The sequence below is a fragment of the Rattus norvegicus genome, chromosome 10 (genome assembly GCF_021556685.1).
Source record: "Rattus norvegicus strain SHRSP/BbbUtx chromosome 10, alternate assembly SHRSP_T2T, whole genome shotgun sequence".
NCBI lineage: Eukaryota > Metazoa > Chordata > Mammalia > Rodentia > Muridae > Rattus > Rattus norvegicus.
In genome coordinates, this window is record NC_141543.1 from 10,480,462 (window position 1) to 10,497,065 (window position 16,604).

Consider the following 16,604-nt stretch of genomic DNA (forward strand, 5'->3'; position numbering starts at 1 on the left):
AAGACTCTGGTCCTCTGGGTGCACATGCTGTGCTCGCCTTTTATGTTATGCTTTTTGCCCGAGTGTTGTTTTTTCTGAACTCCATCTTTTTTAGGTGGACCAAAGAACGTCGTGCAATGAGAGCGATGTCTTTTGAACGTAAGAAGTGGATGAACATCCGTCCTCTCCCCACAAAGAAACAAATGCCTTTACAGTTTGATGTACATACGTAATTTTTAAGCCACTTTTTAAAATTAGGCATTTCCAATTACTAGAAGTAGTGCTAATTCCGACTGAAGCTCAAAGCCCGCTAAGTACTGTTCCTCGGTTGTGATGAAATTGAAGCTGTTTGGTTTCCTTCCCTGCCCCTTGGTGTATGTGTGTGACTAGCAGTTTCCATGTTGACTGGCACTTTATAGGTTATATAGACAGAGTAAACAGATAACCAGAGTTGAGGGAAAGTTATAGCATAATTTAATTAATTTTTCAATGAATCTATTTTGGGGATGGAGTGGGATTTCCTTTTATTTTGTCTGAGTTGGAGGTGAAGCCCAGGGCCACCTTTCTTGTCAGCAATGCTAAATGCAGTCTCTCTCATTTTTCCTGTTATACCTTGGTTGTTTTACAACAAGGCATGCAAGCTAAAAGACACTCAAAGATGCCAGACATTAGTGGCACACTGCTTTAATCCTAGTACTAAAAGGCAGGAGGATCTCTGTGAATTGGAGGTCAGCCTGGTCTACAGAGGTCATTCCAGGACAGCCAGGGAAACACAGAGAAACCCTGTTTCAAGCCCCACCCTCAACACACACACACACACACACACACACACACACACACACACACACAGACACTCAAAGATGTAAGACTTGCTGTGGTGGCCCAGAAGGAATGTCAGTGCCGCAGTGCGCATTCCTGTTCTCCATGCCTCTTGGGAAGAGAACAGTACACCGTCTTAGCAGAAGGATAGCATTCGCTCATGCAGAGGCACCGCTTGTATTGGGAGGGCCAGGGCAATACCAATAACCAGCCAGGTCACTAGTTGTCTATGGACCTGTCTTTTCACAAGTCAGTGTGTGGAGAGAGTCCAGAGGCATCACACTGTGTGATTGACAGATAGGGACAGGTGGGGTGTTGACGAGCAACATGCCAGAGTGTCTCATCAGAGAAGCCAGGAACATGGTCCTCTTTGTGACTGGGAAAGTGGAGGAAGCACAGGATGAGTGTTGCAGCACCTCTGTGCCTTGTAGCTTTGTAAAGCTTAGTGCAAGTCACAAGGCCTTGCTAGGCAGTGATCTGCTCTAACTGAAGTGAAGTCAGAAGGCGTTTATGTAAAAGGAGATGCATTGGAACCCTGATATCTTGGGCCATAAAGGATGAGGATGTGTTATTAGAGAGTTGGCTAAAACAGGGCTGCTGGGCTGGGTTGTAGCTCAGTGATAGAATACTTGTCTAGCATGTGTGAGGTCCTAAGTTCAATCCCCAGAATTGCCAAAACAAATAAGTCATTCTTTGTAGTTCCTGAGGTTCTTCCCAGGACTGTTGGTTTTTCTTTAAGCTTGAATATGGTGAGGTCTATTTTAACGCAACTACTCAGCAGCTTTATTGACTCTTTTTCCCCCCAATCATGTTAGATGTTGTAGGGACCCTTTTTTTTTTTTTTTTTTTTTTTTTTTTGTTGTTCTTTTTTTTTTTTTCGGAGCTGGGGACTGAACCCAGGACCTTGCGCTTCCTAGGCAAGCGCTCTACCACTGAGCTAAATCCCCAATCCCGTAGGAACCCTTTTTTTAAAGTGTGTGTGTGTGTGTGTGTGTATGTGTGTGTGTGTGTGTGTGTGTGTGTGTGTGTTATAGAGATTGTGGGGAGGTAGGAACACCCTCCTTCAGAAGGAGCCTGTAATATTCTGTGGCTTTATTTGCCTATCTGGTAAATGGGATCATTATGCACAAGGACAGTAGTCTGTTATGGGAGTCTCTAAAGCCCAGTGCCTGGCCTTGTGCTTCATACTCCCTGTTCTTTATTTTTGAGTGACTGGGTAAGGCAGGGGTGGCAGCTCACCCTGTGACTCCAGCACTTAGAAGAGTCACTACAAGTTTAAGGCCATCCTGGCTTATGGCTTAAGGCTAGCCAGGGCTACATGAGCAGACCCTTTCTCAAAGTCTCAAAAGAAAACGAACAAAAAGAATGTATCCAAGTCTGTGATGAAGCTGACTCAGTACATAGACTGCTGGCCGCCTGTAGGTTTTCATGCGAGGTTACTGATTTCATCCCAGGAGAAAATGTAATGTTGAGAGTTTTCAAAAGCAGATGCTGGGCATTCACTGTTGTGTAAGGTAAGTAGTGGGAAAGGCCAGTTCCTGGTGAAGAGCACATCAACCCAGTTAGCAGTTAAGGGCTTTCGCAGCAGCACAGCCAGCCACCTGCTGAGACCTTTCTTGGTGATGGAGGATCTTCTGTTTCTTGGGGACTAGTGATTCTTCCAGAAAACTTGTCTGATGATCACTGTCACTTCATTCTCCTACTCCTGCCACCTTGTTCCCCTTGTTAATTAAAATTCCACTTAACCGGAGGAGTGCTGTTGGAAAGCCTCTTTATCACTGGTTAGAGCATCAGGTGTCTTCAGATATACTGTATCTAGACTTGTGGTTAAGGTTAGCTGTGTGAGGTCATTAGCACTTCGAGTCTGGAAGCTTCCTGGCACTATCTAGTAACCTGTGGAGCAAGCTAAGTTCTCTTTCTGTCCCGAGTTCTGATTTGGAGGCATCGTGAATATTATGGGAAGAGAACAGTAGCCACTTGACAGAGAGGGTATCATGTTCACTGCAGAGATGAGATCCCTAGTATGTGGTTTTGTAGGAAATTTGTACTCCTTAAATCTGTGCTTCACTTTCTTTGGAAAACTTTCTGAAACAGAAATGTTTGCTATCACTATGTGTTTTGGGCTGCTGGTGCATTTAAATAGAATTCATCTGAAAATTTGTGCTACTCAGCATTAGCACTGATCGCAAGACTTATTTTGCTCTAATGTAAAATCAGTTATACTAAGCAATGTATATGTAGTGTCTTTAGTGTATATGTGTGTGCCCGCATGTGCCGTGCCTGTGTGTGTGTGTGTGCATGTGTGCATGTGCGTGCGTGTGTTCGCGTGTGTGTGTGTGCATGTGTGCATGTGCGTGTGTGTGTTCGCGTGTGTGTGTGATTTTGTCTGTTATGTATTATATATATTATATTTGTATTTTTTTCTCAACACAGCTATGCAACCATATTGCTAATAGAAAAAAGTGTCAGTATGTTGGCAACTGTTCCTTTGCTCATAGTCCTGAGGAACGGGAAGTGTGGACTTACATGAAGGATAACAAAAGTAAGTTCATCTGTCTGTCCTTGATACCTGTGAGCACACACGCAGTTCACAGGTTTGGGCTGCAGCTCTGGTGCTGCTGCTGCTTGCTGGGAGCACTACCATAGCCTCTGTGGTGTGCAAACTTGTGATATGCATTCTGTTAGGCCACATTTGTGTGAATCTGCACTTCTACACCCTGCATGTAATAGGCATGTAACCTCCTTAAAAGTTGTCCGGGACAGCTCAGTTCCTCTATGACTCTAGACAAGATCAGTTGTGGCCATCAGATAGGTGGGCGTTTGAGAGGTGTTTCAGACAGCATTTCACTTTTGAATCTAAATAGTTTTACTACAGATTTTTTGTTTGTTTGCTTTGTTTTTTGAGACAGGGTTTCTCTATGTAGCTCTTGCTGTCCTGGAACTCAACCTGTAGACCAGGCTGGCCTCAAATTCAGAGATCCACCTGCCTCTGCCTCCTGAGTACTGGGAGTAAAGATGTGCACCAAGTTTGTTTTGAAGGTGTAGCAGCAGAGGCAGTCCACGTGCTTGTGTGTATTTGAATGGCATTGTGTGGTTGTCGCTGAACACAGGTCTTTTATTTTTTTTTCAGTACATGATATAGAGCAGTTTTATGAACTCTGGCTGAAGAACCAGAAAACTGAAAAAAGTGATGAGACATCCAGTCACTGTAGCAAAGAAAACGGGAAGCAGATCCACATGCCAACAGACTATGCGGAAGTCACTGTGAGTACCGCTGCTCACGCAGGCCTGCTGCAGGGCTGCCCATGCAGCCTTGCCTTCCTCCCTTCTCCAAAGCCTGACCCTGTCCCCTGCAGCCTGTCTCCCTCCACTGTCTTTTTCCTTCTGTGCTTTTTTGCCATTAGCTTAAGTCTCCTTGTGTTGAAATTGTCTTGCTTAATGTCTTAATTTCAAAACCATAAAGAAGCTTGGTTGGGACGTAGCCCAGTTGGTAGCGTCCTTGCTTAGCATGCATAACACTCTGTTTCATCTTGGCACTGCGTAAACTGGATGTGGCGGTATATGCTTTTAATCCCAGCACTCTTGAGAGTTCCAGATGAAGCGTCAGAAATCCAAGGTCATCTTTGGATGCCTGGCAAATTGGAGGCCATCCTGGGCTACATGAGAACACGTCTCAAAAGCCAATCATGACACCTGAGGAGATGCACACCTTTCAGCTCATCACTTGGAGAGTGGAGGCAGGTGATTTCTTAAGTTCAAAGCCAGCCTCTTAGAGCAAGTTTCAGGTCTGCTAGGGCTCCACAGCGAGACCTTTGTAAAAAGTAAAGGCAACATGAATGGCTTGAGCCGGTCTCTCCTAGTGACTGACGTTAGTGCTCTGTCTGTAGATTAGGTCCTGGAGATAAGGTGGGAAGTGTGTGTGTGTTGTGCCCAGAGGAACCAGGGTGCATTTCTCCATGCTATGTTTATATATCAAGCAGTGACGTGCCCCCGCCCCTCTGTAGCCCAGGCTGATCGTGAATTTGAGCAGTCATCTTTACTTAGCCTCCAGAGCACTGGGATTATAGACATGAACCGCTGTGCCTGGCCATCACTCTGTGGCTCTTGTTCATTTGTAGTCAGCACCTGGCAGCAGCGCGTGCTCCTGCCACTTGTTTCCTGCTTTCAACCCTGCATCTTACCCATGCCCTCACACTGCAGGGCTGTTGTCTGTCCCGGTCCTGTGTGTGTGCTCAGGACAACCTGAGTGTGGGTGTCTTATAGCACTTCAACCTTTCCGTGATGTGCACCTCTGTCCTTGCAGGGCCAGCATCTTTACTTTCTGGGTGCCTAATACCTATCTTGTGTTGTTGGGATTCGCTCGTGTAGAATTGCTGTTGCTTATTCTAGGGCTGGCCTGCTCTGACCTTGTGCAGCTCCTGCTTTCCCTCAGGGTGTTAACCCAGCTCAGAACACCTAACTGCCTTTCAAATGACATTTCTTGTGCATTGGTCTGATTTTGGGTTATATGTCCCTCGCTGGCTTCCCCAGATTGGAGCCTGCATTAAGCTCAGGCAGCAGTGGGAGGCACAGGCTCTCAGGCAGCACGTCTCCCTGCACCCTTTAGGTGGACTTCCACTGCTGGATGTGTGGGAAGAACTGTAACAGTGAGAAGCAGTGGCAAGACCACATCTCCTCCGAGAAGCACAAGGAGAAGGTTTTCCACACTGAGGACGACCAGTACTGCTGGCAGCACCGCTTCCCCACAGGGTACTTCAGTGTTTGTGACAGGTATGTAGCCCTACAGGTTCCCTGTGAAAAGAGCTGATCACATGTCATTGCGTCTGCAGACAGAGTAGGAAGCGGGTGGGAGTCTTGTAATGGTACTGTGCCCTGGCAGGCCCTAGAATGCCCAGGAGTGCTATGCCGGTACACCTGTCCACACTCTCCCTCGCCACCTTTGCAGTCTCTGAGCTCATAACCAGTACTCATCCAATTAGAAGCGGCCTTTAAGTTATATTTTAAATATAAACTTAGAATACAGCATTGTGTTGGACAGATGGCTTAGCAGTCATGAGCACCTGCTGCTTTTGAGAGGCCCCAGATCTGCTTCCTACACATCCAGGTGGCTCACAATTACCTGTAACTTCTGTTCCAAGGGGTCGGACATGGTCCTTTGGTCTCATACATACTCAGGCACATTTATATACATACATACAAACAAACAAACAAACAAACAAGTATTAGGTGGTACACATAGCTTTAGTCCCAGCACCCTAGAGGCAGAGGCAGGCAAATCTCTGAGTTCAAGGCTAGCTTGGTCTACAGAGTGAGTTCTAGGATACACAGAGAAACCCTGTCTTGAAAAAAACACCCCACGCCCTCAATTACTGTTTGTGTTTAATTACTAGATTTAGAGCCTTTGACTTGGGGACCCAATCAGAGGGATAGGATACATAAGGCCCAACATCACAAGAAAACAAAAATATTCTTGTTGGTTAATTTTAAAAATCATAAGATCTTTAAAATATTTTTCTTTTTACATACCCCACCCCCAGGCTGAGGCTGGGAGGTTGGTCCAGCAGGTATGAGCAGCACTTCCTGCACAGGCCTCCAGAATCCATGTGAAAAGCCAGCCGTGTTTGCCTGTGGGAAGGGCAGGGACAGGGGCTGTTGGAGCTTGATTCCCAGCCTTGCTTAGTTTGGGTGGGAGACTGTTTAAGGGGATTGGGTGGAGAGTGATGGAGCAGGACACCCAGTGATCCTCCTCTGTGTCCACATCCCAGGCAAGCTTGACCACTGAGCTAGGCTTCCAGCCCTAGTCAGGACTTTGTGATGGAACACTTTTAAGTGGTTTACAGATCTGATTTCCTTGTTGTGTATATTGTGCCCATAAGAGATTTATGTCCCAGACTTACCCTTCTAACTGGGTCTGGGATACCACTCCATGGTTAGAAGGAACTGTGCTCAGTAGGCAGGAGGAGGCCCTGTGTTCTCTCCAACAGCCATAAGAGAGGGAATGACAACTTTATGACGCCAGAAGGTGTGGGCAGATCGGCCATGCAGCTGGAGAGGAGTCACGATCCTGTCTCTAACTGCATCCTTTACTGCTGACAGGTATATGGATGGCTCCTGCACAGAAGGAAGCAGCTGTAAATTTGCACATGGAAATGCTGAACTTCATGAATGGGAAGAGAGAAGGAAGGCCCTTCAGATGAAACTCCAGAAAGCACGGAAAGATCATTTAATTGCCCCAAATGATAATGACTTTGGAAAATATAGTTTTTTGTTTAAAGATTTAAAGTAATATGCTGGCTTTTATGTAACCCAATCGGAGCACTGACCAGAAAAATTGCAGGTGTTGAACGGCGCATAGCAGAGGAGCTGCAGATTTTCTGCTTGATCAGCATCTATCGTTCCTCCTGAGCAGCAACCATAGTAGATAGGACAGGCTGTTTGACAGGCCTGGCTAGGCTCTGTGCAGCCACTGGCATCAGATGGCGGCGACTTGCTTCCAGGTTGCACTCTGTTGGATAGAAGTTTGGCTGAGGTGTGTTGGGGAAGAGGGTAAGGTTCAGGATGACTCTAAGGGAAGAACCATGGCCACGAGAGAATAATGTACACTGGGATTGGAATGAGCGAGGGATGAAATTCCCTCTGTGTTTTAGTGGAATGAATGTATTTAATAAAATAATAAAGTCTGCTACTTATCTGTATGTAGGTTGCTAAAAAGGATTTTCTTAACTCAGATTTTTAAGCCAAATAACCATTTAGCACTAGGGTCTGTTAAATGGGTATTTTCTGTATTTGTATGTCTCACTGTGATAAGGGAACTGATGATCATGCACATCAAGAATATTTTAAAAGTAATCAGTGGACACAAATTTTATTTCTTGGTCTTTTGCTGCTTAAATGATGATTTTTGAAAGATTAAACTTGTACTGCTGGTATTGTGTAGCGTATGGACCGATATTGCTTGTAATAAAAGATTTTACATAGAGATGACTTTCGTAGTTTTGGTGTGGTCCTTTCTCCATCAGGAGTTATTGGAACTGGGGTTTAGAGAGGTTTTGTTTGTTTTTTGGTGTAAGGGGTGCTGGGGCTTGAGCACTGGGGCTGGCACTGTACCTTTGAACTAAAAGCCAGCCTGTTTTTACCTTTTCTTTTGAGGCGGTTGAACATGTAATCCTCCCACTGTTCTTCCTAAGTAGTGAGGATAGCTGTATCCCTGGGCTGAGCTCACCAAATGCCTTTGCATTTTGATCTTACATAGTCCAGCCTAGTTAGTTTTGGACTCCTGATCCTCCTGCCATCACCTCTCAGGTTGCTGGAGTTAGGATTACAGGAGTGCCCCCAAGCCTGGGTGTACAAGTGAGCTGGGTTTTATTTTCTAGTTGATTATTAGTGGATGTGTGCACACCATGTGTGGGGACACATATGTGCCAGTGTGTATAGGTGACAACTCTGATCAGATCTCTCCTATCACTTTTATGAGGGTCTGTTGACTGAATTCAAGTTACCACTTTTATTTTATTTTTTTTATTGCTGAGGTCTCTCTGTGTAGCTCTGACTGGGCTGGATCTCAAAGAGAGCTACTTGCCTCTCCTTCCTAAGTGCTAAGATTAAAGGTGTACCCCACTACCTAACTGGTCTCATAAATTGTTTTTTAAAACAGTATTTGTATTTGGACAGTGAGTGACAAGCTGCAAACTGGAGGTACATGGAAACAGCTTTTCTCTCTACCCTACTGCCTCAGGATTTGGAGTGATTATGAGGCTTCTCATGGTGTCAAATGATTAGCTGGGAGAGGCCAGCTTCTTTAGACATGACCTGTGGGATCCTCAGAGGCTCTGTATATCCAGCACCCTTAACAGGCCCTTGGGGGTCACTGACAGATCACTGAGGGCTTGTATAAGACGAGACACATAGAAATAGCTATTAAAGAAAAGCTTATCTCCCTGCAGCCCAAATGCTGTCAGAGGCAGGGACCCGCCAGGAGGGAGGAAACTAGCAGGGCAGTGGTTGGTGGGCAAGGTTGCACGGTATGCTTCCTTCGAGGCAGAGGCTTCACAAGGAGCCAGTCCTTTAGTTGCCCAGTCAGAATTACTTCCTCAGAATAAATCTCAAGAGGTGGGATGCTTACGAACCTAGGAAAAAGTTTGGGCAAGCTGCAGATTGTTAAAGGTGAGTAGCATGTGTAGGGGATATGGGGCCACTTCCAGTACCCTGATGATGGTACAGAAAACTAATGATAACTGGCACACGTTAGGACTTGGTTATCTCCACGATGGTTTTTGTTAAAATAATCTTACAATTTTATGTGTACAGCATATATATATATATATATATATATATATATATATACACACACATATATATGTATATATTACATACACACAAATATGTGTATATATACATATATAAGTATATATACACATATAAGTATATATATATATATCCATATATATATATATATATATATATATATATATATATATGTACATACACACACCTAGTGCCCATGGAGGTCAGATACCCTAGTACTGGAGCTGTAAACTTCTATGAGCCTCATGTGGGTGCTGGGAATTGAACTCTGGTCTTCTAGAACAGCCAGTGCTCTTTAAATCACTGAGCAATCTCTCCAGCCCACATGGGTGGTTTTAAAATTAACATTTGATCTAGGCTGTTTACCCCTCCCCATCAACTTTACAAAAAGATTTTATTTTTAATTATGTATGACTGTGTGTGTACATGTTCCATTTGGTACCTTGGAGGGTATCAGATTACCTGAAGTGACTGGCCTTGAACTCTATGTAGTCCTGTTACATGTGGTCCTCTCGTTTTCCCTGAGTAGTTAGGGTCACAGTTGTGTGCCACCAAGCCTGGTTAGAAAATTACAAATATAAAACGCATATAAACGTGTGTGCGTGCGTGCGTGTGTGTGTGTGTGTGTGTGTGTGTGTGTGTGTGAAGATAATCACTCTGTAGCTTAGGCTGGCTGAGATACTAGGTGTGAAGCAGACAATGCCGTGACTCCATTGCCTTACAAGCTTTAATTACGTCTGCTTTCTGTTTCTGTGGATTTGCCCATCAAACATGGGTCATAGAAATGGGATTTTACTAACGGCTGGGTTCTTTTGTTGGATGTACTTGTCTTATGGTTTCTATTGCTGTGGTAAACACATGAACAAAAGCTACTTGGGGAGGAAAGAGTTCATTTTGGTTACATTTTACCATCATAATCCATCATTGAAGGAAGTCAAGGTAGGATCCTGAAAGCAGAAACTGAAGCCGAAGGCATGCTGCGCTACTACTACATTACACTGGTACAGACTAAGGTGCAGAGCAGACCGGTCTCCGTCTCATTTCTGTGTCCTCCGGTCCTTCTCGCCTCTGCACGAGGCCCCCTTTCTGAAAAGCAGAGATAACAAACTGTAGCTATGTTCTGCAGAGTCTTTCGACCAGAGCACTAGCGACAATCACCGCTCCGAAGTCGAGCAAAGAACGACTAGAGCCCTAACAGTATAGGGAGGTTCCGAACAACGGAAGGACCCGGTAGGAGACATCACCCACTAGCTTCCGGGTTCGAGGACGTAGCGCCTGCGCAGTCCCCTCGTGAAGGGCGGGGTCGAACAAGAGTGACTGTAGACCTGCGCAGTCTGTACAAATGAGGCGGGGCCTGTGAAAGGCTGACGCGGCCGCGAGTGCTTCGAGCACCCGCGCAGACTCCGTAGGCTCGGGGGCGTGGCCCCGAAGGGCGTGGCTGCCCGGGAAGCGGGCATTCGCGCAGGCTCCGGGTCAGTGGGCGGGGCGTCTCTGAAGTGTGGCTGACGTGGTGAGTTCGGGTTAGTGGGCGCCGCTGGCTGAGAGGTCTGCGAGCGACGTGCGGGGCCGGGTTCCCGGGCCCGAGGTGGCGGCAGCGGCGGTATAAAGCCGGCCACGGGGAGCATGTAATGTCGGAATGCGGAGGCCGCGGCGGCGGCGGCGGGAACAACAGCGAGGACGCCGAGGACGAGGGTGGCGGCCCCAAGGGCTCCGGCTCCCTCAGCCCGGCCGGGGCGGCGGCGTCCTCGGAGGGCAGGATCCGCCGCGGATTGCGCGGCGCCTCGCTTATGGCGCGCCAGCGGCCGGAGCTGCTGTGCGGCGCCGTGGCTCTCGGCTGCGCCCTGCTCTTCGCCCTCAAGTTCACCTGCAGGTGAGGCTACCGGGACTCAGGCTCCGCGGCCAGCGCTCTGCCAGCCGGGTTGCGCGGGGTCATCTCGGGGCCACCGGGGTCGGGGGTTGTACACCTTCGGGGATGTCGAGCCTGACCTTGCCTGCGACCACAGGCTTGACCTTGCCGACAGCCGCGGTCCCCCACTGTCCTAGTTCCGCGTAGAGACGTTTCAGGGTGCTGCCCCATATCAATTATGTACCGAGGGCGTTTTGGCTATGTTTCTGAGCTGCTTCTCACCTGTTGGGGTCTCTCGGGGTGTACATGTCAATTCTTGCCCAGGCTATAATACTCTGTTCTAATGCATTCCATTTACCTCAATGCTTGCAATGTGGTGATTCACAAGCCATTTAAGGGTCTTAGTCGCTTTTGGGAATCCAGGCACGCATTTGATATACTGACAGTGCACGTTTTGTACTCAGCACCCTTTACTGCTGAAGACAAAAATCCCTGGAGTTCTCATTGAGGTGATGATATACAATAAACAAACACTTCAGAGACCTTAATAAGTGCTGTGCAGGGAATAGAAGGATGAGCGTGGGTAGGACAGAAAGGGCCTTCATAAGAAAATGGCATTAGAAGCTTACACAAGGAAAGGAAGAGGCAGTGGTGGAAGACCTGGGATAAGATCTATTACAGAGCAGTTAAGTGCAAAGATCTGGAGTCTGGGCAAAATGCTCTTTTTTTGTGAAACTTGGAAAAGGCCTGAGTAGGCTGGAGTTTAGGAAGAATGGAAGCTAATGTGCCTCTTTTCAGGAAATTGTGTAGATACAAAGTTTACATTTCAATTATAATCCTTGCCTCAGATTATAAGTGTATCATTTGAGATTGCAGTTTATAAAATCTATTGTCACTTGACATATCCTCTTGGCACTGCTGTCCAGAGGGAGATTTTTCTGGTTACGGATTGAGTGTATTGAACACAATATGAAATCCCCGAGGTCAAGATAGGTCAAAAATTGGGAGTTTTAGGGGGAAGAGACTAATTCTTTTAGTGTTTGCAGTGTGTTCGGTGCTGTGCTACTACCAGGATTAAAGGCACTGAAAGTATTTGTCATCACACCTGGCCTGGAGTTTGAACTTTTTATCTTGAGCAACTAGACTTTTACTGTCTTTACAAGGAAAATACAGAAAGTATTTTACAAGGTGGAGTATTGCAACTTGGCATTTGGATTCAGATTAACAGTCCTTTTCCCACATCAAGGAATTGATTTACTTCAGTTTGCCCAGCTGTGAAAACAGTGTTCAGTGTTTGATCTGAGACAAAAACATGTGACTTAGTGGATAGAAGTGACCTTTGTGATGACAGGAAGATTGAAGAGTCTAAATCAGTTTGGGGAGCTGGCAGGATGAACTCCTTGACTGCTTTTGGCCAGGAGAGTGAGCCTGCAGTCTCACTTCTTTAAGCATCTTTCTATGGTGCTGGCAATGTGACAGCCTTTTTAATAAACTCAGATGAATTTTTAAAGAGTTTATTTAGTAGAATGGTGTCGTGATATTATGGTACAACGGACCCTAACATTTTTTTAAAGATAGATTTATTTATTTATTTATTTATTTATTTATTTATTTATTTATTTATTTGGTTCTTTTTTTTCGGAGCTGGGGACCGAACCCAGGGCCTTGCACTTCCTAGGCAAGCGCTCTACCACTGAGCTAAATCCCCAACCCCTTATTTATTTATTATATATGAGTACACTGTAGCTGTCTTCAGACACACCAGAAGAGGGCATCAGATCTCATTACAGATGGTTGTGAGCCACCCTGTGGTTGCTGGGAATTGAACTCAGGACCTCTGGAAGAGCAGTCAGTGCTCTTAACTGCTGAGCCATCTCTCCAGCCTGACCCAGACATTTTTGTTGCTCTTTCCTTATTTTAAGATCTTTAATGAAGACAGAGGCTTAAGGAAGAATACATCGGGTCTGTTTTTCAAATTTTATTCACAGCTGGGTTCAGAGTAGGTGGACTAAAAGAAGGTAGATTTGGAGTTGAGCTGTGGTGAGTTACTGTGGGTGTTCTGGGCCTCTGATCTTTGCCTGCTTCTGTTCATGGGCACTCAGTCTCCATGCGTCTGTTCTGCTTGCTTTCCTCTGATGTTTATTAGGAGTAAAGCTTCTGTGACTTTAGAAGGGAGGTTTAAGGTATAGGTTTCATATAAATTGAATTTATGAGTTAGCAATATGGCTTAGTGGGCAAAGCACTTACCGCACGAGCCTGACAGTCTGAGTTTGGTCCTAGAGCTCAGGGTGGACGGAGAGAACAGATTCAAGTTATCTTTGAATGCCCGCACTCACACACATCATGCTCACAGACAGGAAACAATTTTTCCCCTAAGATAGGATTTCTCTGTGTAGTCCTGGCTGTCCTGGAACTCACTCTGTAGACCAAGCTGGCCTTGAACTCAGAGATCCACCTGCCCTCTGCATCCCTGAATGCTGGGATTGAAGAACCGGGCCACCACACCTGGCCATCCTTTTTTTTTTAAAAAACATTGTTTAAACCCTCACTGTTTACAATTAATTCTTTTGTTTGTTTGTTCGTTTGTTGTTTTGTATATGCTACATAAACTTAAGAATTGTAGGAAGTCTCTCATTTACACATAAATTTTGAAAAATATAAAGCAAAATTTGAGAGATACAGGAAAAGGGTCTGTGGTAGAGCAGAGGGCCATGCTTCTCTTTCCTGGCTGTTTAGTTTTGCTTGGTTTGTGTCTCATCTGACTTTCATCTGACTTCTAACTTTAAGAACTCCTTGTCACCTGTATTTATCCTCAGACTGCATTATTTTGTGCTAAGCATGCAGTTTTTCTTTTTGTTTGTTTTTGAGACTGGGTCTCATATAAACCAGGGTGATTTGAAACTCAAACTCCTGATCAGACTGCCTTCTCCACTCAGGTGTTGGGATTGCAGGTGTGTATAACCATGCTTGGCTTTAAAAAAAAAAAACAACAACAACAAAACCAAGCCAAACAAACAAACACTAAATTATGTGTCTGTGTATGTGTGTGCATCTGTGTGGGTGTGTGCACATGAGTGCAAGTGCCCACAGAGCCCAGAGGCATTGGATGCTCTAGAACCTGAGTCACAGGTGGCTCTGGGAAACAAGCTTGGCGCTGCTCTTGCAGGAACTCTTGCAACTCTACACTCTTTTTTTTTTTTTTTTTTTTTTGGTTCTTTTTTTTTCGGAGCTGGGGACCGAACCCAGGGCCTTGCGCTTCCTAGGTAAGCGCTCTACCACTGAGCTAAATCCCCAGCCCCACAACTCTACACTCTTAACAGTCCCCTGGCTTTGTATTTGAGTCTCACTTTAACCCAGGCTGGCCTGGAGCTTACTGTCCTGCTTAACTGTCTGAATGCTGGAATTAAAAGTGTGTGCCTTCATGCCCAATTTAACTTGCATTTGAATTGTAGGAAAATAATTCTACCAATGAACAACCTTTAGCATCTCTTCAGAGCACTTTTCCTCACCTCTGTGCACGTTGTCTGCTTGTCTGTCATTCAGGCCTCAGTTTAAAAGGTACTTGGTTACCACCTCCTCCCCGTATTATATCTTCATACTGAGTTCTCCCACAATAGTGGGCATTTCGTGTAGTCTTCATTGCTGATTGTTTATACCTGTTTCTTTGCCATCTTCCTCCTCTGTGAAGAAAACTTTCGGCAGCAGCCTCTGTGTGTCTGAGCCATAAAGCAGTTACTCGGGGAGTTTTTGAATGCTTGTGTAAGGGATCACACTTTTCAGATTAGGGAAGTATCTTCTATAGGTAGAACACAGTGGGGAAATGTCTCAGTAAGTAAGTTTGTTCCTCTGAACTCTTTTTTTTTTCTGTTTTGCATTCCATTACAGCCCCTCATATCCACTTTATTTTTCCTGTTGGCATAATTATTTTGAGATTCACTCAAGTTATGGTACATACTGTGTGCACATGGTACCTTCAGAGGCCAGAAGAGGACAATGCACTGCTGCTGCTCCTACTTCTGCAACCTTTATTCATTCATTCATTCATTCATCTGGGGAATGTATGGTTGTCAGAGAACAATTTGCCTCAAGTTGGTTCTTTCCTACCATGGGAGTCTCTGGGATTGAACCCAGCTCCTCAGCCTCGGTGGCAAGTGCCTTTATGCTACTACTGACATACATAAATTTGGTTTTTGAAATAATCCTTTGGTAGCCCAGGCTGGTGCTTGATCCTATCTCTGCTTCCTGAGTGCTGGACTCTGTTTTTATATTTTAAAAACTATCTTTTTTATGTGATAAATAACTGGGATTTGTTTTGTACTAGCAGTCACTTTTTAGTTGAATGGTTTAATTTTTTTAAATTGTGATTATTGACACAGTTGTTTTCATTTCTACTTTCTGGGTTTTATTCTTTCTTTACTCCTTTACTTTCTTTTGGTTTAATGTATTGTTTTAAGGCTCTGTGGTCAGGGGTTTATGCTCTAGCATTGTACACATGTGCCTGATGGGAGAGTTGTAGCCTCTTTGACTGTGGGGAACCTTTCCAGTTAAGGCTATTACTTTTTCTTCCTCTTTCTTACCACTGAATTAGTGTTTGTGTGGTCTATGCTATTGTTGCTTTTCCCTGAATGCTCTGGCTAGATATAGTTCAACTCCCCTTAATAAATTATGTTTTCTAAGGGTTGAGTCAACTGTAAGTGTCTCCTATAGGAACTGCTCTCATAGTGCTGGATGCAGTTTCCTCACACTTGTGAACTACAGAGCAGAAGCAGCAGTGCCCCCAGATCAGTGGCTATTGTTGAGTGTCAGGCTCCAAGGAGGTGATGCTGGAATTTGGGTGGTGAGCGGTGAGACCATGGGTCGTGTCATTCTTTACTGCTTTCCTAACCTACACCTGCAGGGACGATACCCAGCATCTGTATTGTCCCAGGCAGGTATCACCTTAGCACAGGGTATTGGTTCTTGTTCAGGACAGCGCCTTGTAAACTCAAAAGAGGCCTTAAAAAAAGCCTTCTCTCTTCTTCCATACAAAGCTGTAATGGGAGAAAAAAGTAAGTGGAGAAATCATTTGTGTTTACTCTCTTTTAGTCGAGCAAAAGACGTGATAATACCAGCAAAGCCGCCTGTCAGCTTTTTCTCCTCGAGATCTCCAGTCCTTGACCTCTTCCAGGGGCAGCTGGACTACGCTGACCATGTCCGCCAGGATTCTGAGGTGGTGGTGCTGTTCTTCTATGCCCCATGGTGCGGCCAGTCCATTGCAGCCAGGGCAGAAATTGAGCAGGCAGCCAGCCGGCTTTCAGATCAGGTAATGTGTGCTTCCACCCAAGCAGTGACTGTCAAATCTGCATGAGAGAGGATGGCCCTTCAGAGAAATTATGCCAGACTGGCAGTGATGTCCAGGTAAATTCCAGGGCCTTGTCAGGTGCAAAGCCTGTGAAGAAACAGGAAGAAGAGTCCTGTCAGGATGGTCAAGTGGCAAGGGAGATTCAGTCCTGTGGCTTTAGGAGATGTGGGCTTGCCCAGGATACCAGGTTGTGTGATACAGCGCTGAAGCTACATAGTAGAGACCAATGTTCTCTCATGTTCAGCCTATGTGTCTTGTTAACTCTTATGTTGTAAGTGGCACATAGGCCCTGGTGCAGGTGTGGAGTTAGCAGAC

At 45.4% G+C, this 16,604-nt stretch overlaps 2 protein-coding genes and 1 long non-coding RNA gene across 14 annotated transcripts in view; 2 read left to right on the top strand and 1 right to left on the bottom strand.

Moving 5' to 3' along the window:
• The window catches only part of Zc3h7a (zinc finger CCCH type containing 7 A), a 39,459-nt gene extending 31,677 nt beyond the window's left edge, over positions 1–7,782 (top strand). For 4 of the 9 annotated variants that reach the window (XM_087572729.1, XM_087572731.1, XM_087572730.1 and 1 more), the window contains 5 exons: positions 95–200; positions 3,232–3,340; positions 3,929–4,062; positions 5,405–5,568; positions 6,895–7,782. In XM_087572729.1, coding sequence (XP_087428855.1) covers positions 95–200; positions 3,232–3,340; positions 3,929–4,062; positions 5,405–5,568; positions 6,895–7,084 — 703 coding nt within the window. In that variant the 3' untranslated portion in view covers positions 7,085–7,782. Of the gene's footprint in view, positions 1–94; positions 201–3,231; positions 3,341–3,928; positions 4,536–5,404; positions 5,569–6,894 lie in introns of all 9 variants that reach the window. The other 5 variants (XR_015630748.1, XR_015630746.1, XR_015630749.1 and 2 more) reach the window with 3 other exon arrangements.
• On the bottom strand, positions 6,161–6,909 carry LOC134480745 (uncharacterized). Its single transcript, XR_015631407.1, has 2 exons — positions 6,696–6,909; positions 6,161–6,423 (listed from the first exon to the last, which is right to left on the bottom strand). It is a non-coding gene; the product is annotated as an uncharacterized LOC134480745 (long non-coding RNA).
• Positions 7,783–10,577: 2,795 nt separating the features above from the next.
• Txndc11 (thioredoxin domain containing 11) overlaps positions 10,578–16,604 on the top strand; it is a 57,526-nt gene continuing 51,499 nt past the window's right edge. For 3 of the 4 annotated variants that reach the window (XM_087571279.1, XM_087571280.1, XM_087571281.1), the window contains exons 1-2: positions 10,578–10,972; positions 16,034–16,250. Coding sequence is in view for 1 of the 4 variants with exons in the window: in NM_001127532.1 (NP_001121004.1) it covers positions 10,731–10,972; positions 16,034–16,250 (459 nt within the window). In the remaining 3 variants the exon portion in view is untranslated. 4 annotated transcript variants of the gene reach the window in all.